General features: G+C 51.2%; 2 protein-coding genes across 3 annotated transcripts in view; one reads left to right on the top strand and one right to left on the bottom strand.

The window, feature by feature from the left end:
* The window catches only part of LOC144093704 (uncharacterized), a 94,307-nt gene extending 87,199 nt beyond the window's left edge, over positions 1 to 7,108 (bottom strand). Inside the window, exon 1 of the mRNA XM_077627308.1 lies at positions 6,533 to 7,108. The gene's annotated coding sequence lies outside the window, so the exon portion shown is untranslated. The remainder of the gene's footprint in view (positions 1 to 6,532) is intronic.
* Positions 7,109 to 7,470: 362 nt separating this feature from the next.
* Positions 7,471 to 20,205, top strand: part of LOC144093698 (coronin-2B-like) — a 188,798-nt gene continuing 176,063 nt past the window's right edge. Inside the window, exon 1 of one of the 2 annotated variants that reach the window (XM_077627298.1) lies at positions 7,471 to 7,716. Coding sequence is in view for 1 of the 2 variants with exons in the window: in XM_077627299.1 (XP_077483425.1) it covers positions 7,678 to 7,716 (39 nt within the window). In the remaining variant the exon portion in view is untranslated. The remainder of the gene's footprint in view (positions 7,717 to 20,205) is intronic. The other variant, XM_077627299.1, reaches the window with a different exon arrangement.

Here is a 20,205-nt window from a genome sequence, read left to right as displayed (position 1 = left end):
CTCTTCTACACTTTCGACCGGTTCTCAGAATTCGTGACGTCATCGCCGAGGGTTCGCCACACGCGGGTACGAGCCTCTCTGCAGCTGCAGCCAAACGCACCGACCGCGCAAAAGCTAGGCGCAGCCAATATCCTGCGCAGAAATCACCCACAAAAGCTTCGCAGTTATAATTCGCATTATAATGCTGTTATAATGTTATAAGCAATGCTCTACAATTAACGCTTCCTGCGCCAACTGCGCCCACCCCATCCCAGCCAATCTCCTAACGTCATCTGCCCACATGACATGCACTGTTGCCCCCTGTCTGCGAGCGCCCTCCCTTGGCATCGACTGTTACCCTGAGCGACCAACGGTCGTCTGCTCTCCTGATTAGTACGTGCCCCCCCCCCCCCCCCCCCCCATTCTCCCCAACCCCATTTCTTTACCTCAGCTATATCCCATTTATTTACCTCAGCTCTAAGACATCGCTGAGTAGCGTTTGGTCCAGGACCCATTTTGTTCTTTCCCTGTATGTTAACGTTATACGCCTATTATTTTCCTTTCTGTAACTCGCTGCGCTGTCGTCAGTTTAATTCCAAGCCTTATCGTTAGCCTCCAAGTTTCTGCCCCACAAGCGAGTACAGGAAAGACACAAAGAACAATTTATATAGTTACCTCTTGAAGGCGTTCTAATGACCTGCTATTCTGAGTGTGCCTGCCAAATGAACTCCACCCCTGTTCTTCCTCTGTCCCTCTCAGGTTCCGGATTTGCGGTCATCAGTTGCCCTAGGTAGACACATTCCCATACCGCTTATAACCGCCTATAGTAAACTATACTGGTCCCTTCCCAGACCATCGAACCTTGTTTTTGTTTTCATCATATTAATTCTTAGTCCCAATGTTCTGCTTTGAATGTTTAAGTAATCAACACGCGCCGCACGCGTGGTTTTCCTGAAGAAAACATCTCGTTCAAGTGTATGTGTGCGCGTGTGGGAGGAGGGCAGCAGTTTCTTTATACCCTCCGTCTGGCAGTATTCAGCCGTTATTGCATTTATCGCACCGGTAAACTAGCTTGAGCTAGCGCCTCGTATGCAGGGGATTCGGGGTTCGGCCCCCAACGTCCCCCAGCACCCACCGGTTCCCAGTGAGTACAAGCTTTCCCCTGGCCTCGTGCGCGGTCTCTCTGGGGTGAAATGGTTGCAAATTTGGGTGTTTCACCTCACCTCGGGTGCAGACCCCAACACGATAGCCACGCCTCTCTCTGGCCGAGCAGCCCTCGCGTCATTAAAAACACACCGCAATCGTCGTTTCTGCATTTCGGCGGCCCATAACCTCGTGCACAGATGGGAGCATGCCCTGACGGCCCCTGCGCCGAGTGAGGCCAGCGAACGGACTCGCACGCCTTACGGCGATCGCCTTGCAGCGGGCTTTCCAAGGCGAGCACCTCTTAACACTCACGTTTTTCCTCCACGAGACACGTCCTTTGTTTCAACCTACATCTGCGGCTCTCCAGGGGGAAGGACCGTGAACCGATGGACGTTTTTTCCTCATTCCTTGAATATCAATGCGACCGTGACGCGGTATACAACAGCCTCGGGGAAAGGGGGATGGGGGGTGGCGTGCGCTCTCGCCAGCGTCGTGACCGCAACATCGGGCAGACTCCCGCGTCGGCGACTTGGGGCGGCTGCGTCACAGTGCGATCGTCACAAGAGCATAAGGCTGCAAACTCGAGTAGTCGAAACAAAACCAACCCTGGTCTTCAGGTGAGAGGAGGACAGTTTCAAACGGCGCGACTGATGACGATGAGAAGAAAAAATTTCAGATCCGAAAGAGATTCGTCGGCCAGCAGAGGGGGACGGCTTTTTTTCCCAGCGACTTCGGAAATCGTTCGATATAGACCATGAGAACACTTTCTCCGGCTTCCGTTTTGTGTTCTGGCTGTGCTGGTCGACTAAAACAGGAGCGCCCGCACCGACTGAGAAGCGACTTCACCGAAACGCTCAATTTATCAAGACCAGGATAATGTGACGAATCTATTCTGATTCCATTCCGTTTTTTTTTTCTAACTCTTCGCGACTGGCTTAAGCGATGGCACCCCGCCATGCTGGGCTTCATTCAGCCAATAACAAAAGAATCAAAGCGGAGCGCGATGTCCTTTCCGCCAATGACAGTGCCTGAAACACAATGATAAATGATATCGTTGAATCTCGTTATAACGAATCTGAAAGGGCCCGGGGATTGCTTCGCTATAGCCGTCGCTTCGCATAGGCCGCGTTGGCCAAGCTTCCAAGGGGAATCGTCATTCCTTCGTTATATCCGTTGTTTCGCTATAAACGATTTCGTTATAACGAGGTTATACTGTAGTTCCACAGACACAAAGAGTTCCAGGAGCCTGGCGAAGACAGCTCAGGAAGCGCCATGCGTCAAAGCCCGTGGGACCCCATAAGACAGACGTGGTTAGAAGATCGTAGTGACCAAGCAAGCAAAACACTGTTTCTACCTTGTCTCTTGCTTGTGAAGCGCCGTGTTAACGACTCGCTCGCTGTTCTGAGATCGGGCTTTACGCGTCCTTTGCACAGCTCAGAAAAAGCCCGTGACGTAACGCTCAAGGCATGGCTTCATGCAAAAGGATGGAACGCATCCAGTCGGCCGCGATGCATATATTCCGCCTCCAACCAAAATAAGAAGGGCAAAACGGGAAATAAAAAAGGGAAAACTGGGAGAGAGGTGGGAAAGAAGAAAGTGGATGCAAAAGGCAGCGTCAAACCGCTGCCGTGGAAGGGGGGGCTGGGCCTGTCACTCCGGCGGAAGCCTTTTCGGCGCCCGCTCTATAAATCAGGAACCATTTGCAAACATGTTAGGTTAGGTTAGCGCCGCGAAGGTTATACGCTCCGAAGCACGGGCACGCCAGCGGCGGGAGAACCCGACCCGGCGCGCGCCGGAGCCCCTGGCGGCGGCGCCGTCTGCGACTCCGCCGCGATCCGCAATCGTGAGGGGAGGGTGGGGGACGCTGGTAATGATGGACCCGGCGTGACTCTCGGTCGAGGCAGAGGCGGCAGCGCAGGGGGACCCCACTCGCCTCCCTCCCTCCCCCTCTGCGCCGCCAAACCAACGCTCCATTGTGCCGCACTGTGCGGCTGCGGCAGCAGCAGCAACAGCGGGCAAGCCATGAAATACGATGCCCGTTCCGCCTTGGCCCGTCAAGTCCCCCGCGGTCGTGAGGGGACCGATCGTAATGAGCGCGTCGTGAGGGCCGTGATATTCCTCTCGCCTCCTCTCGAGCCACCCTCCATCGCTCCTTCCCATTCCCCTCCTCCCCCATCTGCACCGCGTTCCACAAAGCTCTCTCTCTACCTCGGCCGTCTTGGCGCGATCGCAAACGGCGCCGTGATCGCGACTGATCACCTCAGGTATGCGAGCACGGCGAGTGTGCGAGCAACAAACACATTCTGTGTATGCGCCGAGGCAACGTGTCCTGTAACAATCTCCTCCCGGCCGAACGAAAACCGTTTCGCAGCATCGTACGTGAAGGAGCAGCATCCTCACTGTCGCTAGAGGGCACTGTCCGTCTGTCTGTATTGACAATGCCTCACTCTACACCGCCTCCCCACCCGCCCCAGGGCTTTCTTTCTCTCTCTATCTCTCTTTGTCAGAAACAACTACTGCACCAGCAACCATAGCCACTGCAGTGCGCCAGGAAAAACATTTACACACGTTTCAGTCGCAAAAGCTGGAGGTCGCGCACTGCACCAAGGTGATGTTGAAAAGAGCTTTCTTGGGTCAGCTAAAACGCGCACCCTGTAGAAAGCATTCACGGTGTTCAAGGTCGCAACCTAGGCACCACACAAGCTTGCGCGATGGCGGGAAGAAGAAAGACCCTGGACACTGGTCTCTCATAACTCCTCTTTCATCCAATAGATTTTTTTTTTCTCGTTCCTCTTCTTATTGCTGTCGATTCTTGCTTTGAATTTCCGAGAAGAAATGCACGGTGACTAGTTACTAAAACCAGCTTTGAAAGCGTTGAAGAAAACCCGGACATTTAGGAAGTGCTTTCATTTAACATAGGCGGAACGAAAACGAAATGCATCTTTGTCTGTAAGAGCACACCTTGGTTTTTCGGAAGCTCGTAATAAACTGTGGCTGATTTCTGAACTCTTTTTCAACTACTGCGGGCAGCTAATGAACAACGACGTCACGCTGCCAGGTTCAAGCTACATATACCACAGTATGGCCTGACAGCAAAACAGACCCTTTTTGACGAACCAGCGCAAAGAACACAACGAACTAGGCGGAAGCGCTTCCATCCGTGTAGTCTTCCTTCGTCTTGTCCGTTCTGTTCTTTGCGCTGGTTCACCAGATTATGGAAGGCCAACTAGACCAACAGCAAGTGTTGCTAAAAAACAGACAAGTCAACCCGAGTTACTAATAATAATAATAATTGGTTTTTGGTGGAAAGGAAATGGCGCAGTATCTGTCTCATATATCGTTGGACACCTGAACCGCGCCGTAAGGGAAGGGATAAAGGAGGGAGTGAAAGAAGAGAGGAACAAATAGTGTTTTGATTTTGGTGCACATGGCACGACTGTCAGTTTACCGGTACCACACTTACACGAGGTTAGGCTACGGGTTCCGAAACTTTACATTTAAAATCATTTGTTTAAAATCATTTTGTTTCTCTGTTCTTGCTTTCCTTTGAGCACGTCCTGATTTCCCAGAAACTAATGAGGGAGAATTGTCTGGCGTTTGTTTTGCCTTTTGTTTAGAGCGCGGCTCACTGGCCCGTAAGCAGGGCCGTAGAGCTCCTGGTGAAAATTTTGACCTGTCCAACTGGTTTATGGAACAACTTCCAGTAGGTTCCAACTGCTACCATCTGAAACGAACTGAGAATTGTGTCATAAACACGATAGACCGATTAAGCTTTTCACCAGGTGGAGGGCCGTTCAGTCACCCATGGATTACCGTTAAAGAACTATAGACACCAAAAGCTTTCATTAGTGTTTTCGTGTTTCAAACGATGCGTTAGATATTGGTATACATGGATCACCTCATGGTATTCACCTACGGCTGCTAAATATTTATAATTTAATTTCTTCTTGACTCTGTTCCATCAACCGAACGATCACTATGGTGTACGCTCACTGTGGTGACTTAAGGTCACGTGAGGCACAAAAATAACGACAATATAACTGCTGATACGTCGTTTCCTGTAATTCTAGCTTTTGATGCAGGCTAGTGTAAGTGCTGTAGTGAATTAAGACGACGTATCAGCGCTTATATTGCAGCTTTTCCGTGACTCACGTGACCTAAAGTTCAACTGCACATCACAGCCATAGTTCGGATGACGAAACCGAAGCAGCATGAGAGAAAGAAATTGATTATAAGTTATTTAGCGGCCTTAGGCGAATACCACGCGGTGATTCATGTATTCTAAGTATTTCAATGTCTAACGCGTCATTTGAATGAAGAAAACGGGCAACAAAATTAGGTGTCTATGGTCCTTTAACAAATGTACACCTAGACAACCCTACCGCCGAGCTCAACTAAACCTGTTAAATCGTTTTCAAAAGGTCACGCAAAGCAGATAAGCGGTGAAACCGGCACCGATTGGACTCCATGAATTAAGATCCTACCCCTGCCTGCCTACCCAGGTAGTTAACGGGGAGAAATCAGATTATGGCGTTACACGTTACGGTGTTCCGAAAGGTTGTGATATTTTAGCAAGGAAAACATATTTCTTTATTTTTCCACACTCGTTTGCAAACGAAAATACACACATTCTTAAACGTGGTCCGCGGAATTTTTATGAAGATTCCACTGTGCAGAGGATATAAGCAGTCAATAAGCAAACAACACGGTTAGTGTTAACTTGTGTCTTGAGTAGTTTAATTATCTGAGCTTTGATCGATCCGCAAAACATTCCATGTAGAACTGGGTCTCAACACCCTGGCTATTAGCAATTCAATCTCGAACAGGCCACTTCCAGGGTGTGCATTTTGCTGCAACAAACACTCAAGTTCGCTCCAGGATACGCTCTAAACGTCCCCGCAGCCATCAGGCGCGCCGAATGCGTCCACCCTTCAAGGCACACGTCCATGACCCATGCAACAAGTGTCAAAAGGCGAACCGGCAAAGCCCCCGAGCGAAAAACCGCGCGATTCACCGCACCTGGTGGCAAAAATGGGCACTACGGTGAACCTCGCAGCAATGACTGCTCCTTTTGCTGGCACCGGCGGTGTGTTCTCGGAAACGCTTTGCGCTTTTTAAGTCTGAAAGGTTCGTTCACAAGTCAGGATAAAAATGTCCGCTACATCAAGCGCACACGGCAGAGATTCTTGAGAGACAGCGACCCCTGCGTCTTGCGCAATCACAGAACCAAGAACGCGTGTATCATTGGTAAACACTGCAGCATATGCAGTGGATGCGAGAGGTCGATCCCGCGAGAGAAGATTCTCCTCTTGAAAGAAAATGCATTGTATGCGCGTTATGTGACCATGCGTAGCGGCGTTTTCATTCAACGCGGCGGGAAGTGAGCACTCCAGCATGACATACATACCTGTTATCATGGAATGCCGTCCAATCAAGAGTTGCTTTCGGGACGCTTGCGGAGTGAAACGGACTTCCGCCTCCCGGAATGCACGGCACGCACAATGCACACTGGGTGACGCGAAATCACTCCAACACCGCAAGTTCACGCCGGTGTTCCGGTCGAATGAAACGGCGAAACGACACAGCGGGGGTGAACACTCGGGAGCGGACGCTCTTTTCCTCAATGCACGAAGCAGGGCCAAGCGGGCGGCCCTGCCTGCCTGAAGTTCACTGCCGCCACGCAAGTTGCTCTCCGCCGCACTGAACGAGTTGGCTTCGCCCGGTCAACTCGAACACTGGCGACGTTCGCTTGCTTCCGATGGGTCGATGAGTGCGTTCATGCTGGTAATCCAAGGCTCTAGGCGCTTGTCTTTTGCCGCGCTACAGGTTCTGGCGATACTTGCGTAACCATGATCGAACACTTCGGCCGAATTGTTCAAAATTCCTACGCGGGACCATAGTAACCCATATGTCCGCCAGGGGGTTAGGAATTCGGTGGCACAAAAGTTGCAAGAAAGCTCCAGTCAGTGCGGTGGCGCCATCTAGTGCATAACAACCAAGACAGCAACCAAGAAACTTTTTAAAGCATAGATATTTTTGCACCCAGAAAACAAACTAAATAATTAAAATAATTGATATTTGTTGGAATATTAATTAGGTATGTAGTAACGTTACAAAGTAAACTAAAACAGCAGCAAAATTTGTTAAGTTTTGGTTTCGGTACTTGAAAGTTAAAACTGTTTTATTTACTATTTTTGTAATTTTTTAAACACCAAAAAAAGCTGTTTAATACTTTGTATTAATTGTTTTAATTGTGTACGTTTAGCGTCAAAGTTTTGCAACTTCACAGCTTTCTTTGCACGCCGCCAGGGGGCCATATTTCTCAAAGCAGACACCACACCCGCTAGCAGAAGTTGTTTGAGCTGTTTGAGTGCACTTTGTGTCGTTTGTGTAACCCGGTGCCAGGAAAACTCGGAGAACGCGTGCGGCTATCATAAGCTTGTGGAAGGAGCTAGGAAGTTCGCCCCGCCAACTTTTCTCTGTGAATTCGTCTCACGATCGTTCATAGGAGTCTCCTCCACTCGTGAACAAGTTGGATTTCCCGTCAGCATTATGATTGACATCACATCGCTTGGAAAGCCCGTCGCAAAGGTAGGAAAGTTTCTCCTAGTTGTTTGCCACGCAAAAGATTCTCTAATTTTCTTGCGTCATCTGCGACTTCGTTTACTTCTCTTCTAATAGCAGATGCAGCAGAAAAATCGTGAAGTTACTGGAAGTAGTTGAAAACAGAGCTGACTGCGTCAACGCAAATAGCGTGAACCTGATCATCGCGATCCGTGATTTTTACGGTCTCGGGAATGATCTCGGGCTTACTTTTTAGTGCATAAGTGAATTGTCGCATGCAGCATGTCAGAGAGCCACAATATATTCTCTTCCTTCTTTTAAATTTTTTTGGAACCTCGGTTTTTTTTGTTACACAGCGGCTCCTTTTACCAAGACAAGTGTAGCTATGAGCGTGGAGTTATCCCCGAACCTGATGTGTCAAAACTAGCAAGAACTAAAGCATCAAACTAAGTCGCTCTCGCGATAGAGTCAGCTACCTTAAGAGCTTTACAAGGAAGAAACTAAACATCACTTTGCGGCCAGAGTTTTGTGCGCGAGGTTGTATCACGAAGCCAGCAGAAGAGTCGCCGTCGACGTCTCGACGCGAATGCCTTTAGGAACTCCTTTTTTTTTTCTCGCCTCCCCGGCACAATCTGTACGCACAGTGCGGCCGGCGGCCGCCGCTCTCTGCTGCGTTTCGTCTCTCACGACTTCCTGCGGCTGTCTGAGCGCCTCGAGTCGATGGCAATGAACCCCGCGACCGCCTCCTGACAAAAGAGGAGCAACTCTCGCCCCGAGCCTCGCAGGCGCAGCAATCCGTGCTTCTCCGCGCCGCCGCGTCTGCAAAGGAGAGCGTGAAAAAGGACTCGCGTGCGGCTTAAGCTGCGCGCTGGTGGCAGGTGCTGCCTGTTTCGGAAATAAATTCAGGCTGCTGACTGGCTGGCGAAACAGGCACTTACATAGGGACTGCGTCCGCGACAATCGCTCCTCTGTAAAGTTGCTCCTTTGTGTCTTTGCTACATCGAAAAGAGCATAGCATAGTCGCGAGTAAGTTACACGCACCTAGAACAAGTACGCAGATTGATTGATTGATTGATTGATTGATTGATTGATTGATTGATTGATTGATTGCTAACTGCATGCAGAAGAAGCACCGGCTCAGAATACGGTAGAAAAATTAGATTTGGGGAACAGAAAGGCGCAGTAACTCCCATTTCTCGGTGAACTCCTCAACCGCGCCATGAGAGATGGGGGGGAAGGTGGGAGGGAGCGAAGGAGAGGAAGAGGCGCGTTTAGTGGAGAGCCACGGATTACTTTCGACCACCTGGGGATCATTAACGTGACTGACATCGCGCAGCACTGAACACGGTGGAGGGCTCTGGTACGGATTACTTTGTCGCAGGCGCGGTAATTTTCTAATTCGGAGTGGACTCCCATACGTCGCCAACCTCGTCTCCACGAAAAGCGGTCGCGGAAGTGTCCTCCTTCATCTTGTCCTACGTTGTTCGCGCTGTTTTACTAAAGATGAATTTATTATGTTCCCTGGAAGCACATAGTAAAATAAAGATGCAAGAAGAGGGAAGGGGATGAAAGACTGCCTGTCTTCATAACGTGTCCGAGGTAAAAGGGCGCACTAAAAAGCGCTAAAAAGATTAATAAAATTGTGTGTGTGTGTGTGTGTGTGTGTGTGTGTGTGTGTGTGTGTGTGTGTGTGTGTGTGTGTGTGTGTGTGTGTGTGTGTGTGTGTGTGTGTGTGTGTGTGTGTGTGTGTGTGTGTGTGTGTGTGTGTGTGAGAGAGAGAGAGAGAGAGAGAGAGAGAGAGAGAGAGAGTTAGTGAGTGAAAGAGGGTTTAAAATATGTCATCCTCGCACTGCAGATTCTACAGAGCGAAAAATAATCGAATCGATGCCGAAATGTGGGCACGTGCATGAGCACAGACTAAAAAAAAAATTCAAAACTTCGTGGCAATAGTCGCATTTTTGTCGCTCACAACCATGAAAGCAACGCGCGCTGCTACAGCGCTTTTGTTCCTGTAGATATGTAAGTACAACTGTGGCTATCTTTGCAATTTCTGTCGTCCACAACACTCCCGTGTGTCTGAAACAAAGAAGGGCCATCGAAAGTAAATGTGGACAGCAGTGTATCGAACTCGGTCCGCACGGCGCACGAAAGACGAACGGGGCCGCGCACCTGTTCTTCGCGTGGTCGCGTGAGCGGCGTGACCGTTGTGGTTGTGAAGTTACCGGTGGTTGCACGATGCTTTCCTCGCCGCCGTCTCGGCGCGGGTTGCGGATGTGACCGAACCGCGCGCGCGTTCCTTGATCCCTACGGCGGCGGCAGTTCTTAGCATTTTTTTTTCGTCCCAGGGCCCGGAGCGCCGGCTCCGGCGGGGACCACGCCCAGATACTTGGCGATCAGCCGGGCCTCGGTCAGCCGACCGAATCGAATGGCCCGCGCGCGGAAAAAGCAGTGCGCGAGGGTGTGTCCCTTTGTGTTATTTCGCTTGCATTGTAATGTGCTCTTAAAGAAGCCGTAGAATAGAAGAAAAAAGACACGAAATTTAGTTGGCTAAATCGAGCGGGCGAACTGTGCCTGTATAATATAGGGACTACATTTTAATCTGACCTGTTTTTTTCCCCGCCTGTCGTTATTTTTTTTTTTTTTTGTGCCGCCGTTATGCCCCGGATGTGCGTGACACCGTGAGCGATCGCAATAAATATAGAAAAGAGTGGAATTAAAATAGCTTTCTGTAATGAATACAGTATAATATCGGTGACAATAAACCGACGGTTGACGTGAGTTTTCGGTTGATAGAAATTCTTGAGAAATTCACGGCTGGAATGCATTCCGACTCCCGATTCGGGGGTTACGTTTGCGTACTGACGGTGATTACGGCCCCTTCTAACGTGTAGATATGTTGAGTTCGTGAACCCTGGCTGACTACAAGAGGACGGTGACCCGTCCGTCCCCAGCAGTCGAGTACACAATGATGGCGAAGGCGCCGACTGCTGGCAGCAGCGGCGACAGCGGAGGCGTCTTCTGTGCTTTTGTTCTTTTTCTTTTTGTTTACGGGAGAATAGCCTTGCCGTCCGGCAGCTTCGGCGGCGCCGGGCACAAGGCCGTGACCACTGGGGCTAATCTAGCCGTTGGGGGAGGACAAGGCATCTCGTCTCCCGTGTACATAACGACGGCGGCAAAGGGATGAGAGCCGGGTGCCACGCAGTGCTCGCGGGTTCGAAGACAGTGACATTTAGGGAAAACGAGCCTACCCTCCTCCTCCTCCCCCCTGTGCTGATAAACGACGGCGGCGAACGTACACTGTTCCCACGGAGCCCAGTGTCGTTATCCGGTTCCAGCGCGGCCTGTTTGCCTGGTGAAGGATGCCGATTAGAATGGTTCGCCCTCGGTACCGGGCAGCTGATTGGACACTTCTTGGTAAGCAGCTTCCTCCTGCCAGGGAACGGGGGAAGCGCCAACGCTTTAAATCCAGCCGGATGGAGTGTTGTCGGATGCATATTCCAACTCGTGTAGATATGCAACGTACTGTTTAGTGGTTTCGCCACCTTCCGGCTCTCGCTTTCAACAAGTCAATGGGAAGTGGGACCTGCGGACCTCAAGGAGTCGGGCACCCAAAGGACCCTCACATCGAATAGTTCGAAGTGAACGCTCTCTCGAACAGAGGCAGACGACACGAAGTGATGGCGGACCGCCGTGGTTGGAGCGCATACAGTATGTACTACAGCAGTCGGGCCCGTGTGTCGGTGCTGCCGCGCCTCGTGGCCATCGTTGCCTCAGAAAATACCACTGTGGAAAAGGCTTCAAACTCCTTGCGCAACTGTGTCTACGTCGAATGTTCACTCAGATGCCTGCACCGCAGAAAGTTCGTGCATGACAGCTCATGTTCTAGACATCGGCGTATTATTTCACCATCGGTGAAGGGGACATCAATTTGCAAAGGCAGAATAATCGGCGGCCTTCGATGTAGTGGGATCAATCACTGGAGGAGTCCAACAGCGATGGAACGCGGCGGCAGGACAATGCATGTTCTCTGCGCCTTGTTGCAAACTCCGGTAACATGAGCGCACAGCATTAAATTGTTCAGCTGCAGCGATTTGCGGAGTAAAGATCGCATCGTGATCTCCATGCTTTGCAACGCATGCCTGTCTGTGGCTACAGTCAATGCGGGCGCAAGAAATGGAAGATATGCCTATAATTACCACTCAGTGACCTGGAATTTCGTTGTTTGGGGCTCACTGGCGGTGTCTCTTTCTCTGCCTTCAACGGTCACTGGTTCCTCAGTAGCCTGGTCAGTGCTTACTGATCATAGGTACTTACCAGTAGTTGCCTATAGCTATCGACGACTGCGGGGAACCATCCAATCACCAACTGTTCGGCAGTCCGCACGCTCACCTGTATTTGGCGGCCAACGATGCACGATATGACCGAGATGCCAGCCATTCGCGAGCCTATAGCAATGAGAATCGGCAGCGCGCGTGCTTTGGTGTGAGAGCAAAACATTAAATGTGCAACCTTGCTCGTAAAGCGGCAGCAAAAAGAACGCTAGCGATAGTACAGAGCTTAGACTAAAAGGCCACCACGTGTGTGTGCTTCGAATGCGCCGCGGCGGGAACTTCTCTCGTAGGCAGTTTCCTTCAGCGCGAGGTCTGCCTCCCTGTCGGCCGACACGGCGTTGTGCCGTGGCAGGCTTTCTCCAAGGCCGCCCGCTGGCACACGCAAGCAGCGTGCATCCGCGCGCGCGATTGTCTGTCCGGGACGAGCATTTTCTTTTCCGTGATTGTCCCAGCGTGATCATCGACACGTACTCAGGGGCACGCTATGAAGGGAGGTGCGCGGTGGCAGCTTTCCAATAGGCGACGACTCTCGCGCACGGACGATGTGTTCGTGGCGCGATAAGTGGGCTTCGTCTTCGTGCCTAATTATGCACGCCATTACGTCGCCTGTATAACAGAGACGGAAGGAATGAAACGGTCGTAGTGACGCCATGTCGGGCTCTTTGCTTTGTGAGGAGTTCAAAGCGCGCTCTAGAACGTCTCCGCCACCGCACCAAACACGACTACCCGGGCGTCTTTAAGAGTATCCGGTAGTAGACAGTACGCCAACATAATTGCCGTCCTATCTTGACCAAGGCCAACGATGCAGCGTCCAGTTTCGGTTCACGCTTTGGCACCACCGTCCAACAAACCGCGTGGGGCAGAGGGATGTCGGTTTGGAGAAGAAGCTTGGGTTGGACGTTTAGATTTTTATTTTTTGACTACTCAGCGGAATTCTTTAGTGTTTCAGAAAGCAACTTTCGTTCTTTTTTCTTTTGGTTCGGCGAATATTATTCTCGAAGCATGAATTTTCGTTGTTGTTTTTTTTTTTCGGTGAAATATACGATGCCTCTGGGCGGTCAGAATTGACCCTAGAGTTCTGGAACGAACAGCTCATGCGGCAGTAATGAACTCACAAATGGTCGTATTAAGAGTTATCCTTGCAGAAGGAAGTCTAATAGTCACAGCAAAGATTAAACATGTCGAAGAGATCGGGCTGTGAGACAAGAACGTAAGTGGAAGTTCTGCTCCACTCTGCTATGATTTCGAGGACCATGCATCATAACCGCGTGCTGACGGCAGCGTTGGAACTGCCGCTTATGACATCGCGAAAGCCGGAACATTACACTTTCATGCCATTTATGGATGTTTTTTTATGGTTTATGGGGGTTTAACCTCCCTAAGAGACTCAGGCTATGAGGGATGCCGTAGTGGAGGGCTCCGGAAGTTTCGACCACCTGGGGTTCTTTAACGGGCACTGCATCGCGCAGTACACGGAACTCTATAGAATTTCGCGACCGGCGCGGCTGGGACCGAACCCGCGTCTTTCGGGTCAGCAGCCGACCGCCATAATCACTGAGCCATCGAGGCGGCTCATTTGTGGATGGTCTCCCGTTCACTTGTCAAAAAGTTACTGGTGTCTTTATGTAGTCGAAAATCCTACTTAACCAAGCGACGGGATTGCAATATGCCGGTAATAAGACTGAGCAGACGGCACTATGCTCTAGTCGACAGCGCTTAATTATGATTTAAGAGCCTCCCGATCTGCAACTGTGTGTCTTGAGTTCGCGGATGAATCCCTCAAAACTCATAATCACGTTACAAAATTCTAGATACCGCTGTCTCACAGCGTTCCGGATTCCAGCTCTTGGGTAATTTTTCCCGCGACCTGCTGTTGCCGGCACTGAATGCCAGCTAATTGTGATATGCATGCTAGAAATACCGACCTTATTCGGTTCAAACCGAATTATAAGTAGTGAATTCGGCGTACTCTTATGGCGGTTTTGGGTTTAAATCGAAAAGTCCGACCCCTATTTATAAGTGCACTCGTGTAGAGTACCAAGGCAGTCTTGCCGGTTACAGCAGCGCCACATAACCGTCTTATCCTCTGAAATCGGTGCGTGTTGGGAAACCACTGCAAACAATGCCTACTGCAATGCTGTGCGATATGAACGGCCATCGTTTTGCAACCTTTACGCTCTTCGCAATCTCGGGAGATGACAGACATTTGTCTGTTTTTTCTTTTCCTTGCGGCGGTGGACTGCGCGCCCTTTAATTTCCAAAAAGCAAGCCCTCGTATTACATTAGAGCACAAAGCAGCGCGATATCTCTGGGATTCGGCCGTGCTTCATCCTCGCATCGTTAAAGCCGTCCTTCTTAATGGACTACCCGTCGTGACCGGCGCATATCGCTCTGAGCATTCGTCTTTTAGAGCAGCCCACGTGCCAACCCCCTCACGCTAATGTATACTACATGGATGATTCGTGATGTATATGCTTGTATGATTTTTTTCTCTTACATGATCCCACTTGTAACCATGAGCGCGACCGTGTGCCCATCCGTTGTTTGAGATCACAGGGTCGAGTTTGCAAGACGTACACCTGCTATATGTTGCTGCTGTTCAATGCTAGGAAGCCAGTCATGAAGCGAGGCTTCATGCGGGGCTAGTTTGTGCTACTAGCGTCAAGTTACAACTGCGCTGTATTTGAGAAACAGGAAAAGACGGCGTCCTTTTGTCCTGCACGGTTTCCTGACGGCGGTGCAGTTCCAACATATCATAGCAGTGGTGCAGTCCTCTCGCTTGTCGCTTTCTCACGCTGTTTTGTACGGAGCCGTAAACGAGGTCTCCCCTACATTGTACGTAACTGTTCGATAATGCATCTGCCCCAATTAAACTTGAGACTCGCGCATGCAAGCACTTTGCGCAATTACCCCTTGCGCGCCTTCAGTAGTTCCCTTAGTCGCCGTCACCTTGCGCGGACATGCCGGCCGAACGATGCCGCCCGAATAAAAAAAAAAAGTACGACTGCAGTCTCGTTATTCGACTGCAGGCTCTTTGGCATGCCGACGGGCGTCTAGCAACGCGACAAGTGAGGCGTCAGCACGGGAGAGAGCCCCTACGGGCATCCGCGCGGAGGATTCGTGCGTGACGAGGGGTGATCGGGCCTTGCCCTGCTCCGGGCCGCGCTGATCGGAGTACCGCTATGTATCTTACGAAGCGATCAGGAACACTCGGCTCGTATATTTCTTCGGCAGGCCGTTGTGTATATCCTCGATGACCACGTTTGATGAGCGCGACAAGGACGTGGGCTGTATAGCCGAAGACATAGCTTACGTCATTCGTGTGTTTGGTCGCTGGCCAAGCGTGGGGATTTTTATTTTATTTTTCCTTTTGTGGCGCCGCTCGTTCCAGAATGTGAGAACCACGAGGATGGCTCGTATTAGTACTGCTAGTCTGTGGACTGTGCTTTTCCTAGGCACTGATGTCTTTCTTAGCTTCCGGTGGTGTTTCTGTGGTTCGGACAGAGACCCCTTCTCCCACCTAGCCTTCCCTGACTGCTATCTGTCTTCCTTAGCGCAGAAGCTAGCACAAAATGTCGTCTTTTGTGTGTGCCGAAGGCTGCCCCACGTTCATGTGCTACCCGGCGGTGAGGATGTTTATCTATAGCGGCTGCCCTCGAGAATGTGCCCCGAGTTGTGACGTGACACAGGCAGGGTGTGACCAACACCACGTGGAGTAGACTGCCTCCTCTTCTTGGTGGAACTGACCAGAGGTGGGCTGGGCGAAGCTTTCGCTTATCCGTCCCGAAAGTGGGCGAAATGTTAGTAGTTTTCATGATCAGTATTAATCGATTCGACCATGGGTTATCGTCATCATTGTCAGCCCAAATACGCGCACTGCAGGACAAAGACATCTTCCTCTGATTTAATTTTCCAACTACTGCCACAGTATCTCCGAAAATTTCCTGACCATCGATATTGATTTCTTTGGATCGACTATGATTGAGAGGTTTGTACCTACTATGACTTAACTCTGATCATGGATGCCGCCTTTAAATATCTGCAGTCCGTCGGCATGCACCAGGTAGCTTCAAGTATAGTTTCTCATGTTCGATGTTTTGGTGACCGCAACTATGACTCTGCGCAACTATAGAGCTCACAAGAAACGGTTCCTGCTGCCTCGTCCGTAAACACTGGCAGGCTTGTGCAAATGCATGCGTGCGCTCGGTCGTTACTCGTGCGAGGCAGAGAGCCGGGCGGGTGTGTCTGCGTGCGTCCGTTTATACACATCTGCTTCCGCTCTGTTCTGCGCACTGTCTTGCACATGCGGCAACTGTGGCGCTGTGGCGTCATGTTATATATGGCGACCATTTTGGCGGTGTCTTTCTTGCTTTGTATTAAGCTGTGGGCGCAATGCGGGGCATCCGGAGCACGATGCATCCGCTTTTTTGTTTTTATTATTTGAAGCATCTTTGTACCGTATGTGCGTGCGTCTCGATGATTACTTGAAGCCCTATTTTAGAGTTGACGCATCTCATCTTTCTGCAGCGTTCGTTTTGTGAGGGTGCTCGCGGAAAAATTACTAGATTGTGTCTACACCTGAAATAGGATGAGCAGAGAAAGTTGCCGCTCTGCCCGTTCTTCTAACGAGGCATGAGGACAAATTAAGTTGGTCTGTATCGATTACCGCATTCTAATGATAAACAGGGCACTAAAGCAAAGATTTTATAAGCTATAAAAGGGGAGAAAATCAAATGCAGGTATCGATCGCCGCCTGCCGACCGTTTTCACAAGCGGACAGCGATGACGTCAATACGTACATATTTTTCTACGCGAATCTTTGAGGCTGCTACCACACCGGCATTCGCTTTAGCAGGGATCGCGGAGTCCATGATAGACGTCATTATCAACGTCACGAGTTGGAACTCGGCGGCGGGGGAAAATTTGTGGTATTCACTTACGAATTTCGCAGCCTATAACCATCTTTTGCCGGCGAACGAGCGTCACCAGAGCCACAAAAAGCCAAACTGCCGGATATTACAAGGAACAACACAATTGAATGGAGTCGTTCTCAGTGTCCCTAGAAGTCCAGCCTCCTTTGAATACGCCGAGGAAGTTGGCCTAGTTCTTCGAATCGTATCCGGCACCACCGCGAGACTCTTAGGAGGACGCTTAGCGTTCCGGAAAGATCGATGGGACGGTACTGCAGGCGAGGCGCGGGCCATAACTCTTTACTCGACGGTCGAGCTGCGTATCCTGGGATATTGGGATAACGTTTCCTGGGATATTTCTTCGTATAAACTGCACCGGCCGAGGGCTAAAATAAAAAATGCCTCCACGATTATGAATTTTCATTAAAGCGTTTGACCAGCGCATCTGTTATGGTACTTTTACGACTTGTGCTTTTGCGATTAAATGACGTTCCCACCAGCACCTTTCCCCCTTTTATTAGTCCGCGCAAAAAATCTTTTAAAAAGTGTAACGGGAGGGCAGGCAAGCAGGCAGGCATCCAGGCAGGTCCGCTTAGACTCCGCGATGTTTCGTGCCTGTTTCTCCCCAGACGTTCGCCAGCAGCGCCGCTCACGTCGTGCACATACATCGCAGAGGACGTGTACGCATGTCTCTGCAGGCCTCCCAGCCGCGCGTTATGTCGTCGTCTTGGTGCGGGGTGTAAACATGCGAGGCTGTAAAAGCTTCCCGCGTGCGTGGGACGGAGTACGACGAGAGAGGACGGGGGCATGCTACAAGGGGCGGCAGCGCATGGCGAGCAGGCGGCGTATCTGCTGCGCTCTCATCGGCGCGCAATGAGGGCCTCTCGAGATGTGTGTGTGTGTCGGGTGGGGGGATCACTCTATTTGCTCCGACCGACTGACTGTGGGGGAGCGGGACGGGGAACACGTAATCGGCTGCTCTCTGCTTCCCCAGCAGCCAGGCCGCGACGAGAGATGTCGAGGGGCGACATCCGCGCAGGGGGAGCGGGACAGGAGAGAGGAGTTCCGGCGCGGACCGCGGTTACGCCGCCGAGAGCGCGCGCCTGTGTGCGTGCGTGCGTGCGTGCGTGCGTGCGCGCCTGCGTCTCAATCGGCGTCGTCTCTTTCGCGCCGCGACGCGGAACTGCCCGCCGTCTGGAAGCGACCAGTCCATCATTCTCTTATATATATTTTGCGTATAGAAGTTTGGAAGCGGGCAGAGGCAGAAGCGAGCGCCGCGATGAAAATCGCTGATTTGCGCGGTTTTTGCATTGGTAACAGTGTTGTGCTCTCCCGTTGTGTCTCGATCCTTTTCGAGAGTGGGACTTTGTGGGTTTGCAGCGGAAAGGCCAGTAGTTCGCTTTTTCCTTGTCACTTTTGTGGACGTCGGGAACGTGCGGCATTACCGAAGCTGTAAGTACAGAGGAGGGGCCGACAAGTGTCGTCATCCCCATGTGGATATTCGTACTTTGAGGTGTTGAGTAACTGCCCAACTGCACCACAAATCCTGCAGCCTGAATACTGCCGACGAAGGCAGTACCTGCACCTGTTTTTCTTCCTTTTCTCTCCGATCATCCCTACGCTCAAGTTAGGTGCCAGCCCACCTGTGTGAGGCAGTTTCCGCGCCTTTTCTTTCTTCGTAATCTAATCTAACTTACTCGACCTTGACCTAGCCTGAAGCCTAACCTCAGGCCTAAAGCGTTAGGCGAGATCTAACCTAAACTACGCCTCTCTGCATGGAAACGCGTTGTTCTCAGCGTCAGAAAAGCAGCGCGGCTTCAAGTGCCAGGCGTGCGCATCGCGTCCTGCCAATGCCTTTTTGGTATAGAGTGTCTGACGGGAAAGCGTACGAGGAAATATTAATTCGGAAACACGCGCTGACTGTTATCGCATTTACCCCTCGCTTCAGCGAAACTCGATTATCCAGTATCGTCACTATTTCGTTCGTATAGACAATGCTTGAACGCACCCTTTTCTCCGGAAGTGTTGAGCCATTGTTAACACGAGTAGAAGTGATGCCGAAAAGCTTGCCATGTCGCGTAGAGAAATAGGAAGAATACTCTCTCTATAGACATTGCTTCACACCGACGAGCGTTGCAGGCTTCTGTGAGCGTGATGCTTCTTTCTTTTTCCGGACTATGTTCGCCCTCCGGATATGTTTGTTATGTCAACAGCAGAGCTGCCATCTGGCGAGAATAAATAAATAAAGAAAAATGGAAACAAACAACGGAGACAGACATCGATCGAAGCATCCCCCCCCCCCCCCCCTCTTCCAGTGGCTGCTGACACGAGCGCCCTTCGGACGACGAAGCTAATCGTCTCCGACATGTCGTATAAACGGCGCGCGCTGACAGACGTCCTTCATGCGAAGGCCTCCGAGCATCGCGTAGCGCGATCGCCCGGTCGGTGACGAGAGGATTGCGCTTATATATATAGAACCACGGCATGCATATTTTCATTACTGTCTGCCGTATAGTACCTTTGGCGAGGAACCCCCGCCCGCGCTGCAAAGCCAAGACTCCAGGCTGATAAAAGACGCCCTCTTTCGCATACACGTATAGCACTGTATATCCCTCTCGTCGTCGCTGACAGCTTTACCGCCCTTGATTTGCGGCGCACGCTCGCGGGCGGTAAACAAGCGTGTCCGCGTGATCCAGCTTCGCGGCGTTGCCCCTTATTGCCGCAGCACGCACGCGGGCACACGCCGAAGAATGTGGGCACGGTATATACCTGCGCCAGGTGTACGCTGCAGCGTGGCGCCGTAAACGTCCCCATGAGCGCGGGCCGCCTCGTCGCTTTGTGAGCTCTCCACGTACATTCCACTTTTTATTTTTTATTTTTTTTGGGAGGGGGGGAAGGCTGCGGAGTAGGCCTATACGTGCTAGGTGCCCTAGTGAAAAATAAGAGCAACAGAATGCGCCCCTGAACCCGCGAATTTAAATGCCTCGCAGACAGAGCAGCCGCTTGCTGGATGCATTGCCATGCGCCCCAGTGAGCGAGCGTCGCTGGGCATAGCATACCAGGCGGGCGGTGTCCCCGTGTATATCGCCTACGAAACGCACTGTTCACCTGGCAATTGCTTTTTGTGTATGCGGCTTATCTCGAGCGCGCTGGGGAGTCGTAGACCCCTGGGACGTTGCGCGCAGGCAGGGCGCTCGTTTAGTATTCTGCGCCTTAATTGCTCTAAAAGCACTCCGTGTTCGTGTATATTTAAGCGTGTTCATGGCGCTCGGCGG

Source organism: Amblyomma americanum, chromosome 6 (genome assembly GCF_052857255.1).
Source record: "Amblyomma americanum isolate KBUSLIRL-KWMA chromosome 6, ASM5285725v1, whole genome shotgun sequence".
NCBI classification, from domain to species: Eukaryota; Metazoa; Arthropoda; class Arachnida; order Ixodida; family Ixodidae; genus Amblyomma; species Amblyomma americanum.
This window is presented reverse-complemented; position numbering and strand designations above follow the sequence as displayed.